Source organism: Tiliqua scincoides, chromosome 1 (genome assembly GCF_035046505.1).
Source record: "Tiliqua scincoides isolate rTilSci1 chromosome 1, rTilSci1.hap2, whole genome shotgun sequence".
Taxonomy (NCBI): domain Eukaryota; kingdom Metazoa; phylum Chordata; class Lepidosauria; order Squamata; family Scincidae; genus Tiliqua; species Tiliqua scincoides.
Window position 1 is genome coordinate 86,482,330 of NC_089821.1, and position 19,756 is coordinate 86,502,085.

Consider the following 19,756-nt stretch of genomic DNA (forward strand, 5'->3'; position numbering starts at 1 on the left):
ACCTCCTGCCCATCTCTCTCAGTTCTGTACTTTAAGAAAAACGCAGGTGTGGCAGGGAGATCAAATATAAGTATGAAAAAGAATTGGCAAAACTTGGAAAAAAATATTCTCTTTAATAGCACTCTCAAAGCTGTGACTGTATTGCCTTTTGGCCTTGAGATTGTCATTTGAGGTGTTGATTCCCTCTTGTTCTTTGACATTGGAATGATGATCATTTGAACTGATTGATGGTAATACATAGTTAATCAAATGGATGATACAGGTCCATCCTATTTATACACTGATTTTTTATACACAGATTTGACTCAACCACCGCAAATGTAAATGAATGTGCTGATTCCTGGAGAAGGGGAAAAATGCATCCCTTTAAAATTGCTTTAAAAAACTGAACAGTCCTTTAACAATAGCCTCCTTAATGAGGGGAGGGGGCAGCTGGCTGACAATCCATCAACCCTTCTCTCTTCAGTGGACCCCTCCCTTCTCTCTGAGCACTTTGCATTGGTGAAGGGAGGGGCTGAGTGAAGTGCCTTTGTAAGCACTTGGAGGAGCACTGATTGATGAATTGTCTTCTTAATTACTCTTATCTTACATCACAAAAGTCACCAAGGCTGTTTTTAAATCACCTGAGCAAGGGAACTGTTTTTTAAATTGATTTGCTATAGTGTGTTTTTTTGCCATCCACACGAATGCTTGGAATGGAACCCATGGGAATAATGAGTATTCAACTCATTAAGTTGTTTAATGAGTCAACTCATCAACTGCATTAAGTTGTTTCTTAATAATTCACCAGTGATTCGGATAGGCTTCGATACAGCTGTTAGAGGAACAAATATTCTAATACGTTTTAGGCTACCAGTAGATGTTACCAAAGATGGCTGAGCTTGCCTTTGGTCTCCTCTGACTTTTTTAAAAAGCCTCACAAGCTTCTTCTCCCCAAAAATCTCAGAAATAATTTCTATTTTCTAAGCCACTTCTAGGCTTCTATGTGGCATGCAAAATGTGAAAATTGACCACTAGTTTGTTTACCTTTTTTGTTTTATCTCTTCTGGACATGTTTATGGCTTATGAACACCTGTCATTTTTTAAAAAATAAGATCATGTTGCATGTTCTACTTAAAAAAATAAAATAAGCTTTACATATGTTTCTTGTGTTAGCTGAAGATAAGCCAAAAGAAGCTTAGATTGGATAGATTAATGCTGCAAGATATGTGAGAAATAAAAATTCTCCTTTCTAGTACCCCTGTTTCTTTAATAAAATGTTGCTGTTGATACACACTTTTGAATTATCAGGCTTTCATTGCAATGTTCTCAACAGCTTAAACAAAGAAGGAATGCTTTCCATTAGTTTCTCAAAAAGCAGCCTGCAGGTGGCCCTCTCAGTGGTTAGTTTTTCCTCCTATGCGGTCTTCAACAGTGCTTTGCTAGCAAAAGATTATTGAAAAGGTATCAGATGGGCATGTTATGTATAGGATATCTTGTGAATTTTTTTTGCTTATAATTGTTCAGTTGGCGCTTTCTGAATCTAATACTGGCAGTTTCCAAACTTCGGTTTCAACATCCAGTCATTCTTCATTGAATCATCATGACAGATTTTCTGGGATTGCATAATAGGCTTGCAGTCACACTGCTGGGCTAAATGGCTTCAGATCCCAGAGGCAGTGGCGTAGCTAGGTAATTTGACACCCGTGGCTCATAAATTTTTGTCATCCCTGTATGACATAATTTTTACATTTTTATATCGCCATTCCTCAGGGTGGAGTGCATGGTTTCTCCCCTTATTTTATCCTCACACAACAACCATGTGAGATAGGTGAGACTGAGAGATAGTAATAATCATGACATGAAATGAATAATGATTATGGTCAGAAAATGCAGTGAATATATCCTCACAAGCAATGGATGGAATACTGCATCAAATGGTATATAACATGATGGTATTATAAGTCAATATTTCCCCAATTTTTGTCACTATAGTGTTACCCGCTCCCTGAAGATAGCTCATTGGTCCATTTTGCGTTAAGGAAGTGCTTCTCAAATTTTTAGCGCCGGGATCTACTTTTAGAATGATAATCTGTCTGGGACTCACTGGAAGTGATGTCTTGGCTGGGAGTGACATCATCAAACAAATTAAAATAAATGATTATAAATAAAAACAAATCAAGGAGAAGGTAGCCCTGTTCCACTAAGTGGCCTGCCTGCAATAACACCCCCCCAAAATCAGTAAGATTTTCATTCCTACCCAGTGCCCAGTTCAATTGAAGTTCTTATGTTTAAACCATATCACTATCACGATCCACCTAGCTTTACAAGTCTAAAAAAGAAATTCACCTTACCAGGTCAAGCCTCTGTTTTATTCGTTTTATGTGGGTGGGCTGCCTTCTGTAGCATTTGTTGAACTTCACTTTCATCAGATTGGGACAATTCTGGTGACCTTGTACTGTATTCAGCTTTGTCTGATCTGACCACAAGCCAAGGCACGGTTACTTACTCATGAGTAAATGTGACCTTGTTGCTTAGTTTAGCTTTCCATTGAGCTTAATATATTCATCAGCTTAGAGGGAGGAACTTCCTTCTTGGGTGCTTTTGGGGGCCTGTATTCATTGGATTGGAACCATTCTGGTGTTGGATTCCTCTCAGCCTGCCCTTTCCAATGGACTAAGACAAGTCCACCTGCACATGAGTAAATGCAGATATGGCAGCTCAATTTCATTTCCCATAGTGCTCCATGCAGTTTTGTTTTCTGGCTTTTTGGCCATAACTTCTGGTAGAATGGAAGAATATCACTCCGGTTTTTTACATTGCATTCTGCTGTAAATTCCACATCAAATGGTATAGGACATGGTGGTATTATTCCTAAAAACCGTTATTTTGGTCACTTGTAGTGTCACCCCACAAAGCTGGTACCTAGGGCGAACCACCCACCCCCCGCCCCTCACTAACTACATCACTGCTCGGGGCGGGGGGAAAGAAAAAATCAGCCAAAAGATGCCCCTTGGTAAGCAGGGAAGGTTGCTTTTCCCTAGTGGCTATTTAAAAAAGCAGAAAAACCTCACAAAAAAGGAAATCTGTGGAGGGAGAGACTACCAAAATGAAGAGCATGGACACTTTCAGGATGATCTAGATTGAAAGGGTAGAAAGGATGCTTATCAAATTTGTGCATAACCGAAAGCTGGATTAAAGAGGGATCATTCTTGCTTTACCTTATGAGAAACTGTGCAATGCAACGTTAGATTTGTAAAGTGGTAGGGAAGAGATGCAGGTCAATATTTACAATGCACTACTTTTTTATTGATGATGTCTTAGATTGTCTGATAGCAGGTTATTTATTTAAACTACAATTTTAAGTGTATTGCTGATAGTTGCTGCCTGCCATTTCATCTCCTGAGAAGTCATGTGTAAATATGCAGCAATTGCCTTAGCCTTGTAGCCTTATTAACTGTCTCAACCAAACAATCAACTATTGAAAGAGTAAAATGCTTGGTACCTGGTGGTGCTTATGACAATTTGGAATTTGCAGAATGTGCTGATTCCTGAAGAATTTCAGAAATTGTAGATTGAATAGGCAATATCCATGCTTGGAAAGATTGCCTTTGTCAGTATTGGTTTATGCAGCTGCGCTAGCTTCTGAGAAGAGATGCTGCTAAATTAAGAATTTTAGTCAAAGGATCTGTGAATGGGATCTCTCAACAGGATCTCTTTCCTAGTGGGTGTAGGGAACATTTTCCCTGGTTCTCAAAAAGCATCTACCAAAATGTCATGTGTCCAGATGTGTGATAGTTTCTAGCAATCAAATAGAGTGAAAGTTCCTGTGTTTAAAGGTCTACCTCACTGAATTTTCAAATGACAATGTAGTTGAAATCTTTTTCTGTATGTATTGATTCTTTTAACAAAGAGGTGTTTTCAAACACTTTATATTTTCCTCTCAACCATAAAGAACTTAAGTATTTTCAAGGCATCCCTCCCTTATTTGATCAGAGTTGAAGGGAAAGCTTTTAAAGTCAGTAGCACTAAAATTTGTTGGAATTTTAAGGATGATGGTAGTGCGGAGGCCGTGTTAATGTTTTACATGATCTCATGTATATAGAAGGTTCTATCTTCCCAATGTCTGTAGAGCGTTTTTTATCCTTAAAAAAGATTTGCGTGAAATGTCTGCATGTTGGAGGATACTGAATGTTGTGGACTTTTCAGAGCTGAATATTATTGCTGTCCAAAGATTCTCAAAGTACATTGTAGCTTTGTCAGTGCAGCAAGACAACCAGAAAGTCTGACAGCATGAACTCATATTTGCTGTGAAAGCTAGCATTCATCATAGCAGTGAGACACTGTAACCTATACCAGGGATCTCCAAGGGATGTCTTGGTCTGTGGGCCACATCTGGCCCTTCGAAGGTTTTTATCTGACTGGTGACTTCCTGAACCTCTCTGGACTAAAAATAGCCCAAAAGATGCACTTGTGAGTATATACTACATTCAGCCACTAGAGGTGCTAAATGTAGTGAAATAATTTCTTCCATTAGATTGCATGCATTGCATTCAGCTTCTGGTGACTCAATGAGATGTATACAATGCAGGGAATACAAGTCATGTCTTGTTATCCACTGATTTGACTCACCACTGATACCTGGGTCCACCTTTAAATGCCTTGTAACAAGGGGAAAAAGCACCAAAATTCCATTTGCTACCTTTGTGCTGTTAAACTGCGCAGGTTGCAAGTGTCTTGGGGTTAAAGATAGCTTTAAAGACCCACTTCTGGGTTTCTTGCTGCTCCATTGTCACCCCAGAATATATATCAGTATGGATGCTATATAGTAGTGGTTCTCACATATTTAGCACCTGGACCCACTTTTTAGAATGAGAATCTGTCAGGATTCACTGGAAGTGATGTCATGACCAGAAGTGACAGCATCAAGCAGGAAACTTTTTTTAACAATCCTAGGCTGCAATCCTACCCACACTTACCCAGGAGTAAGTCCAATTTACTAACATCGTTAAAAGAATATACATAGTAGCTTGTTAAAAGTACAATTTGTAACATTTTGCCAAATACAGTCACATACCATGGTAGCATCAGTTGGCAACCTTCAGTCTCGAAAGACTATGGTATCGCACTTTGAATGGTGGTTCTGGAACAGCGTCTAATGTGGCTGAAAAGGCCGATTCGGGAGTGACAATCCCTTCCACACTGGGAGCAAGTGTAATCTGTCCTGGTCTGTCTCCCTGGCTATGGGCCTTCCTTCTTTGCCTCCTTGCCTCGTTCTGTTAGCCAAGTGTCTCTTCAAACTGGGGAAGGCCATGCTGCACAACCTGCCTCCAAGCAGAACACTCAGAGGCCAAGGTTTCCCCATCTGCTTAGGTCCGTTCCCAAGACCTTCAGATCCCTCTTGCAGATATCCTTGTAGCGCAACTGTGGTCTACCCATAGGGCGCTTTCCCTGCACGAGTTCTCCATAGAGGAGATCCTTTGGGATCTGACCATCGCCCATTCTCACGACATGACCAAGCCAATGCAGGCGTCTGTTTCAGCAGTGTATACATGGTAGGGATTCCAGCTTGTTCCAGGACTGTGTTGTTTGGAACTTTGTCCTGCCAGGTGATGCCGAGGATACGTCGGAGGCAGCGCATGTGGAAAGCGCTCAGTTTCCTCTCCTGTTGTGAGCGAAGAGTCCATGACTCGCTGCAGTACAGAAGTGTACTCAGGACGCAAGCTCTGTAGACCTGGATCTTGGTATGTTCCGTCAGCTTCTTGCTGGACCATACTCTCTTTGTGAGTCTGGAAAACGTGGTAGCTGCTTTACTGATGCGTTTGTTTAGCTTGGTATTGAGAGAAAGAGTGTCGGAGACTGTTGAGCCAAGGTACACAAAGTCAGGGACAACCTCCAGTTCATGCACAGAGATTGTAATTCAGGGAGGTGAATCCACATCCTGAACCATGACCTGTGTTTTCTTCAGGCTGATTGTCAGTCCAAAGTCTTGGCAGGCCTTACTAAAACGATCCATGAGCTGCTGGAGATCTTTGGCAGAGTGGGCGGTGACAGCTGCATCGTCGGCAAAGAGGAAGTCACACAGACATTTCAGCTGGGCTTTGGACTTTGCTCTTAGTCTATTAAAAATAAAAAATTGAAATTAATGTGGACCCACCTGAAATTGATTCACGACCCAACTAGCGGGTCCCAACCCACAGTTTGAGTATACAGCATTTGGCCATAATTTCATTCCATTAATTCCATTATCCACCCCATCTAGTGGCTGAATGCAGTATAGCATCTATACCAATGCATTCTGGGACGACAGTGGAGCTGTAAGAAACTCAGAAGTGGGTCTTAAGCCATTTTTCCACTGATTTGGTGTCCACTGTTTGTTTTTTTTAACCCACTGAGGGTCCCGGAACGGAACCCCAGTGTATAATGGGGTATGAACTGTATAGATAAAAATATAAATTAAATGTCTATGTTAAACATATATGGAGCAGAAAATGAAACTAAATTTTTTGTGTGTGTCATAGGTTACTTGATGCTTTTTCAGAATCCATTCCCCCCCCCCCTCTTCCTGTGCAAGTCAGTTTTGGCTTCTGCTCCCCTCCTCCTTCCACTTACTGTATTCAATCAAACTTTTGGTTCTCAATGTATGTATTTGTTTTCTGGCCCTCTGCGTCATGTTGGATATATTTATTTATGATGCAACCCTCTTGCCAAAATGTTTGGAGACCCCTGACCTATACTGAAGATGTGTGAAACGGCACTCTGGTCATCTGGCCTTATCTTAGTGCTTTACAGTATGCTTGAATATACAATTGGGTCATTTACTGTGTTTTGTGGGATGAGCAGAACTCCAAAATGTATTTTGGTGAAAAGAGCCCACACCTGTCTCCAAATAAAGCTCTCTGAAATGTAAAACTGCTCAGGAAGAGAAAGGAGAGCATATTTGCCTACCTGTAATTATTTTTAGTCTACTGTGTAGCCCCTTATGCCACATGCTTTCACTGCTGTAGAGGAGCTAACTTATTTTTATCTCCAGTACAGCCAGAAGTAAATAAAGTTGAATATTGTTGTTTGACAGCTTGCAAAGGAGAGCTGGGATTGACATGTAAGGGAGACAGTGAAATTGTGCTTTCTTCTCATTCACTGCTATGGCCCGTAGAACTAGGAAAAGGCTGAAGTCACCATTCAGTCATTTGAGGAAGGAATGGGCTGGCTTCCCTATTCTTGTCTCTTGGGGATGTCTTATTAAAATTTTGTTTCTGTAGTAGATTGGTGGCACAGTGGGTTAAACCGCTAAGCCAACAAGCCTGTTGACCACAAGGCTGGCTGTTTGAATCCATGCGACGGGGTGGGCTCCCGTTGCTTGTCCCAGCTGCTGCCAACCTAGCAGTTCGAAAGCATGTAAAAATGCGAGTAGATAAGTAGGTGCCAGCTCGGTGGGAAGGTAACGGCGTTCCGTGTGCTCAGGCATCTAGTCATGCTGGCCACCTGACCATGGAAACTGTCTATGGACAAGCGCTGGCTCTTCGACCTAGAAACGGGGATTAGCACCACTCCTAGGGGCAGACATGACTAGGCTTAACTCTGGACAGGACCTTTACTTTTACCTTTTAGTAGACTGGTAGTGCTGGAAGTGGTGTTGTGAAGGCTTCTGCTCCCAACCACTGATCTTAGGATGTTGAATCTCTTACAGCAGTTCTGCCTGTGTTTACACAGAAGCAGGTGACATAGTTTTTACTCCCATGTAAGTGTGCGCATGATGTCAGCCTGAGCTGGGAATGCATACATTCTGCCTGGTGCGTGTGCAAGTAAATACTGGCATGATGAACAGCAAGGCAACATGCAGTGCACAAATTGCAGGTCCTGGTATGGTATATTTTGTACACATTATTTATAAGACAATTATATTTTTCTTTTTCTACTCAAAAGAATAATTGTCTTGAACTTTAAGTTAGTGGAGGATAGTATTTTCAGGATAAGGCTTTCATAAGCAATATATAAAGCAATATACAAGAAGCCTCTGGTTTAAGAACAGGCATGTTGCAGGTATGTCCTTATTTGCATCTGTAAAATAGGGAATGGTATGTCAGATGTGTTTTACATTTATGCAAAGAGTATAATAAATAATCATAAGAATAGCAAGAACAGATTATAAAAGGATGGTGCAGCCTATGCAATAAGGGAGCCTTTTAACTTGGACCACATCTACTCAGAAATAAGGCCATTAAATTGCCTGGGATTTACTTCTAATTAAGTATGTACAGAACTGCAGTGTTGGACCGCAGTCTTGTTCATGCTCCCTGGGAGAAAGTCCCATTGAATTGGTGTGACTTAGGAAACATAAGAACATAATAAAAGCTGAGGTGGATCAGACCAGAAGCCCATCTAGTTCAGCCTCCTGTATATCACAGTGGCCCACCAGATAAATCCAATGCATGTCCCATCAGAGATGCACTGGTTTGAGCTGTTGGAGTACTTTCTTTAGTTTTAACCTTTGAGGATTCATCTATGCATCATTGTAAACTGCCTTGAAGCAATTTTATGGCAAAAGGGGAAGACGAATAGTGACAATAAATATTAACATGCAGCAATGTGCAAAAAAAACTTAATGGAACTTCGCTTTGTTAAAAGGTAGCGTTGCCGGGGGCATTTTAGACTGGAAATGTTGCAGCTTAATCCCCCCAGTGGAGATGGGTCTGCCCCTCAGCGTAATTAGCAAGTAATGGGCACAAGGAACAGAACTGCCATACACAGGCTTTTAAAGTTGAGCCAAATAGTTCAAGATTTGACTAAGTCATGAAGGGGAGACATATGTCTTCATGATCTCTGGGCAGTTGCATTTAGTACAGTTATGCACATGTACAGAGCCAACCTCAGAAGCTTCTGGAGCTTTATCGGGTATTTGGTCCCTGCTCTCGAGTGAGAGAAACGTTGTGAATCTTGAGGGTAGGTAGTTCCTTCTGACCACCATTGAAGCAGCATTGTGAGAAATGCTTGGTGAAGCACAACTCCTTTTTCTCATCTTCTACATCACACAGCACCCTTCTTCCCTGGCAAGACAGCTGGATTATTAAATTGCATTTTTAACAGACTTACTTATGATCTGTTATTTTCAAAGTGCTGGAGTGTTGTGCTGTTGCATGGCACCAGGCTCCTCTTCTGCAAGCACATTTAGAGATGGTGGTGAAATTCCCTTCTTCCTCACCTTCATTCTGATTCTCCCCCTCCCCCCCCCCCACAGATAGCATCACGAATACTGTTTTATAGACCAGAAAGCTGTGTATGTTTGGGGAAGTAATAAAATTGGCATATTGAACTAGAACTTGCTGAGGACTGTATTGTATAAGAATTTAGAGTTGTAACGTTTTGGAGAATGTCACAGGTCGTCTTATCCCTGTGCTGTCAAAAGTGTGCTACATCATAAACAACTCTTATCCTGTTTCCTTTTAGGATATAATTTATTTAAATAAACTGCTAGCATCTGTCTAAGTAGGAACTATATCAGTTGTACTTGCATTAACATTACAAAGTTTCGGTGGGATCGTTATTGTATACTGCTTAGTTGTGTAAAAGCTGTAGAAAAGTGCTTCACAATTCTTGCCTCATATCTCTGGGCTCTGCCATTATCCCTCAGCTTAATCTACCCCCTGAGCTATTACAATGATAGTGCTTCTTGTCTGAATGGACATATGAATCTAGGCCTTGTGTGTTGTGAACAAGCTTTCCGTAGCAGCGGTGATATCATTCAGGAATTAGACATTGACCTGTGATGTACACCCTGAGGTAGAGAGAAAATAGCCTTATTTTGTGGTGGTCACCCAGGCCCTTTTCCCTAGCGTTAGCTGAACAAATTGGGAGGCAGAACAGGCATGTACCTCTTGAAGAACTTGTCATATATATATTTGTTCCTCTAAGTCAGGGGTGTCAAACATAAGGCCCGGAGGCTGGATGCGGCCCCCAGAAGCTTTTTATCTGGCCCCTGAGGTGTTACAGCTGAAATGACAGCCCACATGAAAATTGGGCTTTCCCAAATCTTGAAATATGATCAAGATTTGCGTACTTTCTCTTCTGCCATTTGCAGTTAATGAGTTTCTATATGAGACCAGCGTCTGATTTCTGGTCATTAGCTGCTTAATGATGTTACTTTCTGCTTAATGACATCACTTCTGGCCCTCAGCTGGAGCCCTGAATGCTAACTTTGGCCCTCTGTATGAAATGGGTTTGACACCCCTGCTCTAAGTCGTTTGCGACATGAAAAACATGGTGAGTTTTGTACAAGTAGAATTATTGTTGAGAATAAAAAACTTGAGAGAGTTCTTCTGCTGAAAACCTAACTTAGTCTTTGAGCCATGCCTTTTTTGCATTTGCTCCTGAAGTGGCTCATCCTTTTAACTAATGGTCACTGTGAAATTCCTCTGCTCTGCATACTGGTGAATTGACAAATGCCTTATACAATCAGTGCATAAAGTTTAATACAAATTCTCTTTTATTATGCTCGCCATTCAGCAGCCAGCGCATACTTTTGGGCAGACAGGAAAAAGGTCCAAGGTACAGTAGACTTGTGTGCTGGCATGCTAAGGAAGTCTTCATGCTTGATGAAGCCTTGCTATTTTGTGGAAATTATGTATTGAGTTGAGTTTTGTTCTTTTCTTTTGGCAATAAAGTGTGTTTGGTTTTTCTTTTTTTCTTTGCCTAATTGTTTGCTTTTTGTGCTTTGCCTTTATATTTCTGGTGGCTTCTTGTTGCTAGAGCGAGGAAATAGTGCTGCTTTTTGCTTACTTTTTTATTAATTGAAGTTGCTTTTTGCTGATATGATGACTTCAGAGCGTTAACTGCTTGTTCCTCTGCCCTCTGAAAATGAATGATTTTATGTTGAAAGTAGTCAGCTTTTGAATGTGAGCCATTTTGTTTTTGTGCTTGGCAGCAAGTTAAATTGAGGAAAAACATCTATAAACTGTAGATTTTTAATTATAAATACTTTTCTTTAGTCAAGTACAAAGTTAAAGCTAGTTCGGAGCCTGGCTGTGTGTGAAGAATCTCCTCCACCTCCCACAGCTGAAATTTCACAGGACATCCAGGTAAAAAGAAAAAAAGTATGAGGTATCAGAAACCTGATGTCATCAAGTATGAGACATTGATTTGAAGTATGAGACATCAAATCAAAGACTGTTTGAAAGAAAGGGGCATAGGAGTTGTTGGCTCTTTTCAGAATATGTAAGCAACCAGCAAGTGTTTCTGCACACAATCATGAACTTGCATGTCAAGGCAACTTTATCATGATAGAGTGCTAATCTTTTTCCATTAAGCAAAAAGATAAAAATACTTGACCAAATTCAGTTTTGATATTGTTTCTCTGATATAGCTCTCACAAGCTGATGAGCGGAGGGACATGCACTCTTACCCATGGTCCTATCGGAGGGACACCAGTATACCACTTTTTTTTAAATGTCTCTTTGTACCTTGGAATATATGTGTGACTAAAGTCAAAGAGAACAACTTGCAGCACATGTTGTAGCATGCCTCCTGATATTAAAGCAATGAAATTCAAGCTCATGAATACTAACTGTGTTGTTGAAGATTTCCCCTGGACACCAGTGTGGCCTTATCAGCCCATCATTTTGCTGCATCAGTATTGTAGGGTCCAGCTTGTGAGTTGCTTTGTCTTCATGTTTTGCAACACTTAAGCAAATGCAGTTGGATTGTAGGGTTTTAATGTTTTCACTGAATGGTTGCTTTGTTTTGATTTTGTTTTTAGTGTACACTGCACACACAGTTTTTCTGTTGACAGTCTCAGGGTCAGAATGTGTATACTGAACAGGCAAATGCTACATGAATCTGTTGCTTTTTATGCTGCAGTATGAAATGACTTTATTAGTTGATGCTGAAGGCAGATTGGGTTGCCTGATAAGGTGAATTAGATGACTGAGCAATATGAACTATTTAAACTGTTTTTCCAAAGATTATAGCTATCTCTGTATTTGGGTTTAATAATTAAGCTCCCTTGTTCTTAACAGGGATAACTGCGTGAGTAGAGTGAGTGCAGGGGTAACTGCATGAGAAGAGAGTGTGTTCCAGCACCAAATCATTGACTTGCTTGAAATCTCAATGAGAGAAATTAGTAAAGCATTTCCTCATTATATAAGGCTAGCTTTTTAAATCTTTAAATTTTGTTTTTAAAAATACCTTTCCCTATGGAGATTGATGTTTCTGTTATGTTCTGAGGTGTGGGTGTACTTGATTGGTAAGAGCTGAGCTATTCATGTTGGGACTGGATAAACAGTATGATTTTGTGGGATGATGCTCCAGTTTAAAGTTCTTTTGCCTGCTTCCCAGTCAAATGTACACAGATGTACACAAATGTCATACAGATGAGAGTTGTGTACAGATTAGGAACTGTGGACATAAAATGGACATGCATTTGAATGAGAGTGTTTTTTCATATTGCGTTACTTCCAGTGGGTTATGCATTAGAAGTAAACCCCATCCATATTTTGATTCAGTGAGGCACCCCGTTTTATTTATTATTAGAATTAGACATGACTGTTGTGGGAAGCCTGTTCTATATTGATTTTTTTTCAATATTTTAATAATTTTTTAACATGTCCTATGGCATTAAATCAATTTAAAAGACACACAGCAGTTTAAGGTTAGCTGTAATAGGCACACAGAATGTTCTCATTCAGTTTGTAATGTATGAAGCAGTCCTGGGTAAGGTTGAAAATATTTTCTTGAACTTTTCTACAAATGAAGAGAACAAAGGGAAACGAACGAAGTTGCCAGTAAAAGGAAGAATTCAGTGATAAATATTTATTTGTGAGATTTTATTCCCAACCAGGCAAGTTCATCTAATCGTACCTTGTCTGCATAATTTATTAAAATAAACCTCAGATGGGTCTTTGTCTCTTACACCTATGCAATGTATTGGGACGTCTTATTCTTGTGCTGCATATAGGATATAGCAGTGCAGTCTTAGGGCCCAATCCTATCCAGTTTCCCAGTGCCAGTGCAGCTGTGCCAGTGGGGCATGCACAGCATCCTATGGTGGGGAGGCAGTTACAGAGACCTCCTCAGGTTATGGGAATGTTCTTTTACTTCAGGGCTGCACTGCAGCTGCACCAGTGCTGGATAGGATAGGTTGGATAGGATTGGGCCCTTACGCTCTCAGAAGGTAGAGATGAGGGGATGGGTAGTTCAGGAGGTGCAATTTCATGATTGCATGAATTAGGTGATTTCATTGCATGAATTAGGTGATTTCATCACCTTTCATGATGAAATGGTCAATTTCATGATTCAATGGAAAAAGGTCAACTGATTAAGACTGGGTTCAGAGAAGATGGAAGAGAAAGCAACACTGCAGATCTTTAGTTCATGAAGAGGGAGGTAACCAAAAGACTTGTCCAGTATCATGATACAAGTGGATTGACTAATGAAAGACATACAAAACTGAGATCTTGTTTTATTACCATTGTAGTTTTCCTCCTTTCTTGATCACTGTGAGAAGGTTCTAACTGGTTTTAACCAGTTAGGATCTTGAAATCATTTTTTTTAGCTTAACAGTTAAGCTAACAGCAGCACTCCTTCTGGTGGTGGTGGTGCTGCTGCTGCTGCTATTAGGTACTATCAATACATGTAGCACTTGACAAAAAATGAGATGGCAGATGTTACTTGCAACCCAGGTATTGACACAAGGGAGACAACTGCAGAATGGTTGGGAAGTAGAGTAAATAAGGAAAGAATATGAAGGTGTTTCAGTGGTACATTCTTAACTATTTTCCCCAGTGTTTCATATATGCAACATAAGTTTGAAAATTGTCAAAGTAACTCAAATACTTAGGATTTGTTTTTTTCCAAATACTTGGGATTAATCTGATTTTTGGCTTGTGAACAGTATGAAGGGTCAACAGTTCAAAGATTATCATGGGTCAGCGGTGTTGCTGGGTTGGTTGGCACCCAGTGTGGAACTTAACTCGTGGAGGCTCAGTGTTCCAGAAGTTCTGGCATGACGTTGTAACGTCATCGCGGCATTGCCAACTGTTTTTGGTGTACCCCGATTTGGAGCCAATCAGAGATGCAGGCAGGCCCTCGCAGCACATTAAGCTTTGCTTGTTGCTGCATGCTTCGGTGCTGACAGTGCAGTGAAGGCTGAAGACGTGGTGGTGATGATTCTATCCCTCGGCCATGTTTTGTGTCCTCCCCCCACCCTTGAGCACCAAACCCGGGGTGGTCCGCCCCAACTGCACCAGCCTCACTTCACCTCTGTCTTAGTTGTAAAGAGACTCGGATATGATGTCTAAAAAAACTGAATGTGTTCAAGAAGACTTTTACTTAAGCATTTTGAAAATGCTTTATGGTTGTGTCAGGGTAAGGAGAGAGGATGGGGTCATGGGAGAATGCAGGCTCACCAAAGGGAGTCATGCCTAATGGTTAGCATGCCAACATCCCTTCCTGCTCCCTGCTTTCTTTTTACTGTACCAGCAACTGAATATGGAAGAAATACTTGTAATTTGTATCCATTGCCACCATCCCACAGGCTACAGAGACCAGGCAGAGAATGGTCTCTGCCAGAAGAAGGAAAGTGCCCTCCAGGAGACTACTGAACCCCAGGGGTTCTTATTAAAAATCAATTTCATAGTAGCATCTGCAGGGCAGCAAGATTTTACAATGTCCTGAATTAGCTATGAACATGGATTAAGCAGTCAGAGGGTCAAAATGTAACTAGTTTATTAAAAGGTCTAAGTAAACAGGTAATTAAACAATACATGGAAAGAAAGAGGGATAGTAAAGTACAGGCGTGACCCCTTATCCACTGGGTTCCATTCCAGAACCCTCCACGGATACCTGAAATGGTGGATACAGGCAAACTCCCATCCTTGTGGTCTGGGGGCCGCCCCCCTCCCTCCAGGGGACAGGGAGTCTGAGCTCATCAGGGGCTATGGACATCAGCTCAGACTGAGTTGTGTAGCTCAAAACATGTAATTTCCGGTTTCATGGAAAAACCGGAAGTGACTTTTTAATGCTTTATAAGGGGTTGGTCTTGTCTAGAACCTGAAATCTATATGTATTTCCATACATTTGCTAATTTTGAATTTAAAGACGTTTGAAGAATCTTGTTTTCTGTTTATGAGTTGGATACTTATATTTTATAAGACTCTCAAGGCAGTACTGCCTGTTTTCTTGGTCTACAACCAACATGTTCTCTGGTATGTTTGCAGATTGTTTAAAGTGACACAGTATTCATTATGGGATGCTCTTCTTGGAAAAGAAACATAGTTGATTTTACTTTTCAACAGGAGAAAATTCAGATCCAGCTAACACAGTCTTTTGAAAAGGAAGAGAAGCCCTTGAAAGATGAAACTGAAAAGGAAAAGTCTACTGACAAATTACCCAGGAAAATGTTATCAAGAGGTTTGCTATTTGTTGTCCTCTGTATTAAATTCGATAAAACTAAACCATAAAACTGGTTCTCTGTTAAGAGATGTTTATTCATTAACTTTACTTTGATGACTTTTTTAGTATGTACTGCTCCATTATTCCAAAAGTTTGGGAATATAGGAGTTACCCAAATGTTTTATCTAAGTTGCATTGTGTTTATGTCTCTCTGTTTCATCTTATAAATAAAAATTCCACCCAGCATAATGTTGCCTGTATAGTATACACGGACGCATTTCACAAAGACCAGAAGAGTGGGAGCAGAATTGGCTGTGCAATTAAGAAATTGGACCTGGTTTGGTCTGCTTTCTTCTCCATTTTGTTTTTTAAAGGAGAGGAAGAGGCAGGGTCAAAGGACCCAAGAGAGCCCATAAATTGTCTTGTTTCACATTTTTCTGGCTTTTTTTTCTTTACACTCTCCATTTTCCTCTCTGTCCAAAGAGCAAGAACTACTGCTTTGCTCAACTTAGTGTACCATGGTAAAGACAGTGGACAGCAGCATCCTTAGTATCCAAGTTCCTTGCACCAGCTTTTGAGAGTGTGAGGAACCAGCGAAGACATGAGAAGCCCCATTGCAGGGCTTGGGGCCTTCCCCCGAGGACACATCCAGATGATTCCTGGCGCCTGTTTGATACAGTGGTAGCGGCTTTGGCACTGCTACTCCAGCAGGCTCTGGGAAGCGCAAGATTTGGCTATCCAGCCCTTAAGGAGAAAATACAGAAGCAAATATGGCCTATAAATTAGCTGATATTTGTCCTGTATTTCATACTTTTTAGAAGTCCCAAAATAGTTTTCTGAACTGTCCCAAGGTCAGTTGCATATTGTGTGGTTTGAGTTAAGACTGGGCCACATAATTCAGGGGATTCTCTAATGCACACATGGATTCTAGGCTTGTGTACCACCCTGTGGCTTAATGCCAGTGTCTGTCTTGTCATGTCTGTCTTTCTGAATTTTTATTAAGATTGTGAGCCCCAGTAGGACAGGGAACTTTCTTTTTAATCCCTTTGTTCTTGTAAATCATTTTCAGAATATTTTGTTAAAAGATGGCATAGACATATTCCATAGTAATAGTAATAGTAATAAGTGAGAATTTCCTTTTCATCCAAGGACCCGAAAGGTTACAGCTAGAATTAACAATAACCAAATAATGTCTGGTTATCTATGTGGTTTAGATTTTGAGCTTTGGGCTTGATTTATGAAGTGAGAGTTCAGAGAGCAGAATTTGCAGAAAGATTACTGAATGAACGCAGTGCAGATTTCTCTACTTTGTAATTTGAGATATGAATATGCAAAAAAGGTATGAATATGTAAAAACAGCTCTTTAAAATGTAATAGGCGTGGTTTTTATTGAAATACTTATATTTTGGTTTGTTTTTTAGATTCTAGCCAAGAATATACAGATTCAACTGGTATAGACCTACATGAATTTTTAGTTAATACATTAAAAAACAATCCCAGGTAAGTGTGCATGTGTGGCTGGTAATTCTTCCTTAAACTAGGTTGCTATGAGCTTAGGCATTCATAGTGACCTTCAGGCTGCCTTCCAGCATTGTGGTCGCTTTTAAGTAACTAGATAGAGGTTAACAAGAAGCAGTACTTAACCTCCTGTTAAGCCACCCCCCACCACGAGTCCATTAACTCGCTTAAGAACTTCCCCCAGCCAAAGTTCCTAAAAGGAGAAGGTTGCCAGGCAGCCTGGAGTTAAAAAAAAAAATGAGACGGAGGTTAATAGGAAGCAGTTAAGTTCAGAACAGAACGCTTGCAGATACTGAGACATGCCTGTACAGTGGTACCTCGGCATCCTTGGGAGTTCCATTCCTGAAACCCCGTGGATGCTGAAATTTGCAGGTCAGAGCACACCATACCTCTGAATGCGACAGGAGCTGTGCGTTCTGAAGCCTGGGGAGGCTGTTCCAGAAATCTCTGTTATTGTCCATACGGTATATGCTGGTTTGCTGCTACAGTTTGAGAACCCACAGATATTCAGTATCTGTCAATTTGACTATCCAGTTAAAGAGGACCAGTCTGTGTATAATTTTGTATGCTCTGCATTCTGCTTTGCTTGACTCAAGAACTGTGTTAGATAATTGGCATTCCTTCTACTGATATATTCAGATGTGTTTGTAAGAATGAATTTAGATTACAATCGAAACTTTTATTGTTAATTTATATGCAGAAATCTAACTTAGAGATGACTAGCTGCAGAGCCTTGGCCACAATGGGCAGCATTCTAATTAGTATTTCTGATGTCAGGAGCTTCCTTCATATGTTGAAGGAGTGTGTTGATCATGTGCAAACAGAATGTGCCATTCATTCTCACAGGGAGCTTTTGACTGTGGAAGTGATAATTTGGATGCTATCTGTTTGCAGTTCCCTGAGGTTATGTCTCTGCATGGCTCAGGAAATGACTTCTTGGCGTAGTCAGACTTTGACTAATTTGCCTGCTTTTCTTTTGTTGCTATGGGGCACAACCAATTTATAAGCAACTTAGAAAAACTAAGATATACAGTAGAATCTCTTTAAGTTGACCACCCAAGGGACTGGAGGAAATTGGTCAACACAGGGAGGTGGTCAGCATATGGAAAGAAGGTATTTAAATATTATCATATTTAGCTCCCAGGACAACAAATGCAAGGCCAAGTTATTATTTGGTTTGGATTTTTAAGAAGTTTTATTGCAAATATCGATGAGAATTGATCCTCTTGTGATGCTTACTATTTATATCTTCTATATCTATATCAAGAGACGGAGAATAAACAGCCCACAATCAGTGTTTTAAAAACCCCTGAAAATTCATAAGCTGAAAAAAATTATGCTTGGTTTCATAGCAGACAGGCAGACCAATGCTATCCCTTGCCAGCCCATAGCATGTAGCATGTTACATAGCCCCAACAGCTAAAAAAACACTTTTTTACTTAGGCTGCCTGGCCTCCACTGAGTCTCCTCAGATTCACTAAATGCCAGAAGGTGTTTGATACGGTCCTCACTAAAAGCTGTTGAGAAAACTCCACAGTCAGGGAATAAGAGGACAGGTCCTCTCATGGATTGGGAACCAGTTGAAGACTAGGAAACAGAGACTGGGTGTCAATGGGCAATTGACAAAAAAGTGGAGAGAGGTGGAAAGTGGAGTGCCTCAAGGATCTGTCCTTGGTCTGGTGCTTCTCAACATCTTCTTCATAAATGACCTGGAAACAGGAATAAGCAGGGAGGTGGACAAGTTTAGTGGATGACACTAAACTTTTCTGAGTGGTGAAGATCAGAAAGGATTGTGAAGTGTTCCAGAAGGATCTCTCCAAACCAGGAGAATAGGCAGCAAAATAGCAGTTATGTTTCAGTATAAGTGTAAAGTAATGCACTGGTGATGGGAAACAAAGTGAAAGGAGAGTGGCTTCACTGTGCACAAGCAACCTCATGTCCCTTACAACTTGGTACATATCCAGGTACAATCGGCAGCCAGTGCAGGTCTGTCGGCTGTGTGCAGTGTGCCCACCTATATAAACCCTTTCGTGCATGCGCTAGCAGGTATAGGGGAGAGATTGTCGCGTGGCTTCTTGCTTTTCCAAGATGGGACAAACCAGGCAAAACACAGGCCCACAGTATCGTGTTCAGTGGGTAACTTACGGTAAATTAATACTCTGTGCAATGGTTCGAAGTGATCAAGATACAGTTTATGGAGGTGGTCAGTATAGAGAGGTTGGTCTCCCATAGAGTATACGCAGTATCTGTCCATATTGTGAAAATTAGGTCAACTTGAGGTGGTCAATATAGAGAGGTGGTCAACTTTGGAGGTTCTACTGTACTTAGTCTCTACACATCTCCTTGATACCATGGAATAGTAAAATGTAGCTTATGGACAGAAGTTTAGCTTTTGTAGATCTGGAGCACACACACAGCTTATTTCACCCTTCTGAATTCAAGGTAACTGGTCTTATTCACACAGACAGACCACGTGCTCTGTTAGGGCCCAATCCTATCCAAGTTTCCGGTGCTGGTGCAGCAGTGCCAATGGCGCATGCGCTGCATCGTGTGTTGGGGGCCAATCACAGAGGTCTCCTCAAGGTATGGGAACATTTGTTCCCTCACCTCAAGGCTGAATTGTGGCTGCACCAGTGCTCGAAGTTGATTAGGATTGGGCCCTTATTCTCTTCTTATCAAGGAGGAGTTAGTAGTAGTAGATGCACTTATTAGGCAAGTGTAGCCTTCATGATATATGCATCTAGTCTCTAATCTTGTAACGCCCATGCTCCAATATTAAATTCTGAGTCATCTGGGCATGTTGCTGAGAAACCAATACTTGTTCAGTTATATTCTTATTGGTAGCAACTAAAACAATTTATGCTAGATGACTAGA

At 40.8% G+C, this 19,756-nt stretch overlaps 1 protein-coding gene across 8 annotated transcripts in view; it reads left to right on the plus strand.

Annotated features, from left to right (window-relative positions):
- Positions 1 to 19,756, plus strand: part of R3HDM1 (R3H domain containing 1) — a 65,506-nt gene that overhangs the window by 3,493 nt on the left and 42,257 nt on the right. For 6 of the 8 annotated variants that reach the window (XM_066611902.1, XM_066611905.1, XM_066611907.1 and 3 more), the window contains exons 3-6: positions 10,483 to 10,524; positions 10,965 to 11,054; positions 15,267 to 15,381; positions 16,785 to 16,863. In XM_066611902.1, the coding sequence (XP_066467999.1) occupies positions 10,483 to 10,524; positions 10,965 to 11,054; positions 15,267 to 15,381; positions 16,785 to 16,863 (326 nt within the window). The remainder of the gene's footprint in view (positions 1 to 10,482; positions 10,525 to 10,964; positions 11,055 to 15,266; positions 15,382 to 16,784; positions 16,864 to 19,756) is intronic. The other 2 variants (XM_066611906.1, XM_066611909.1) reach the window with 1 other exon arrangement.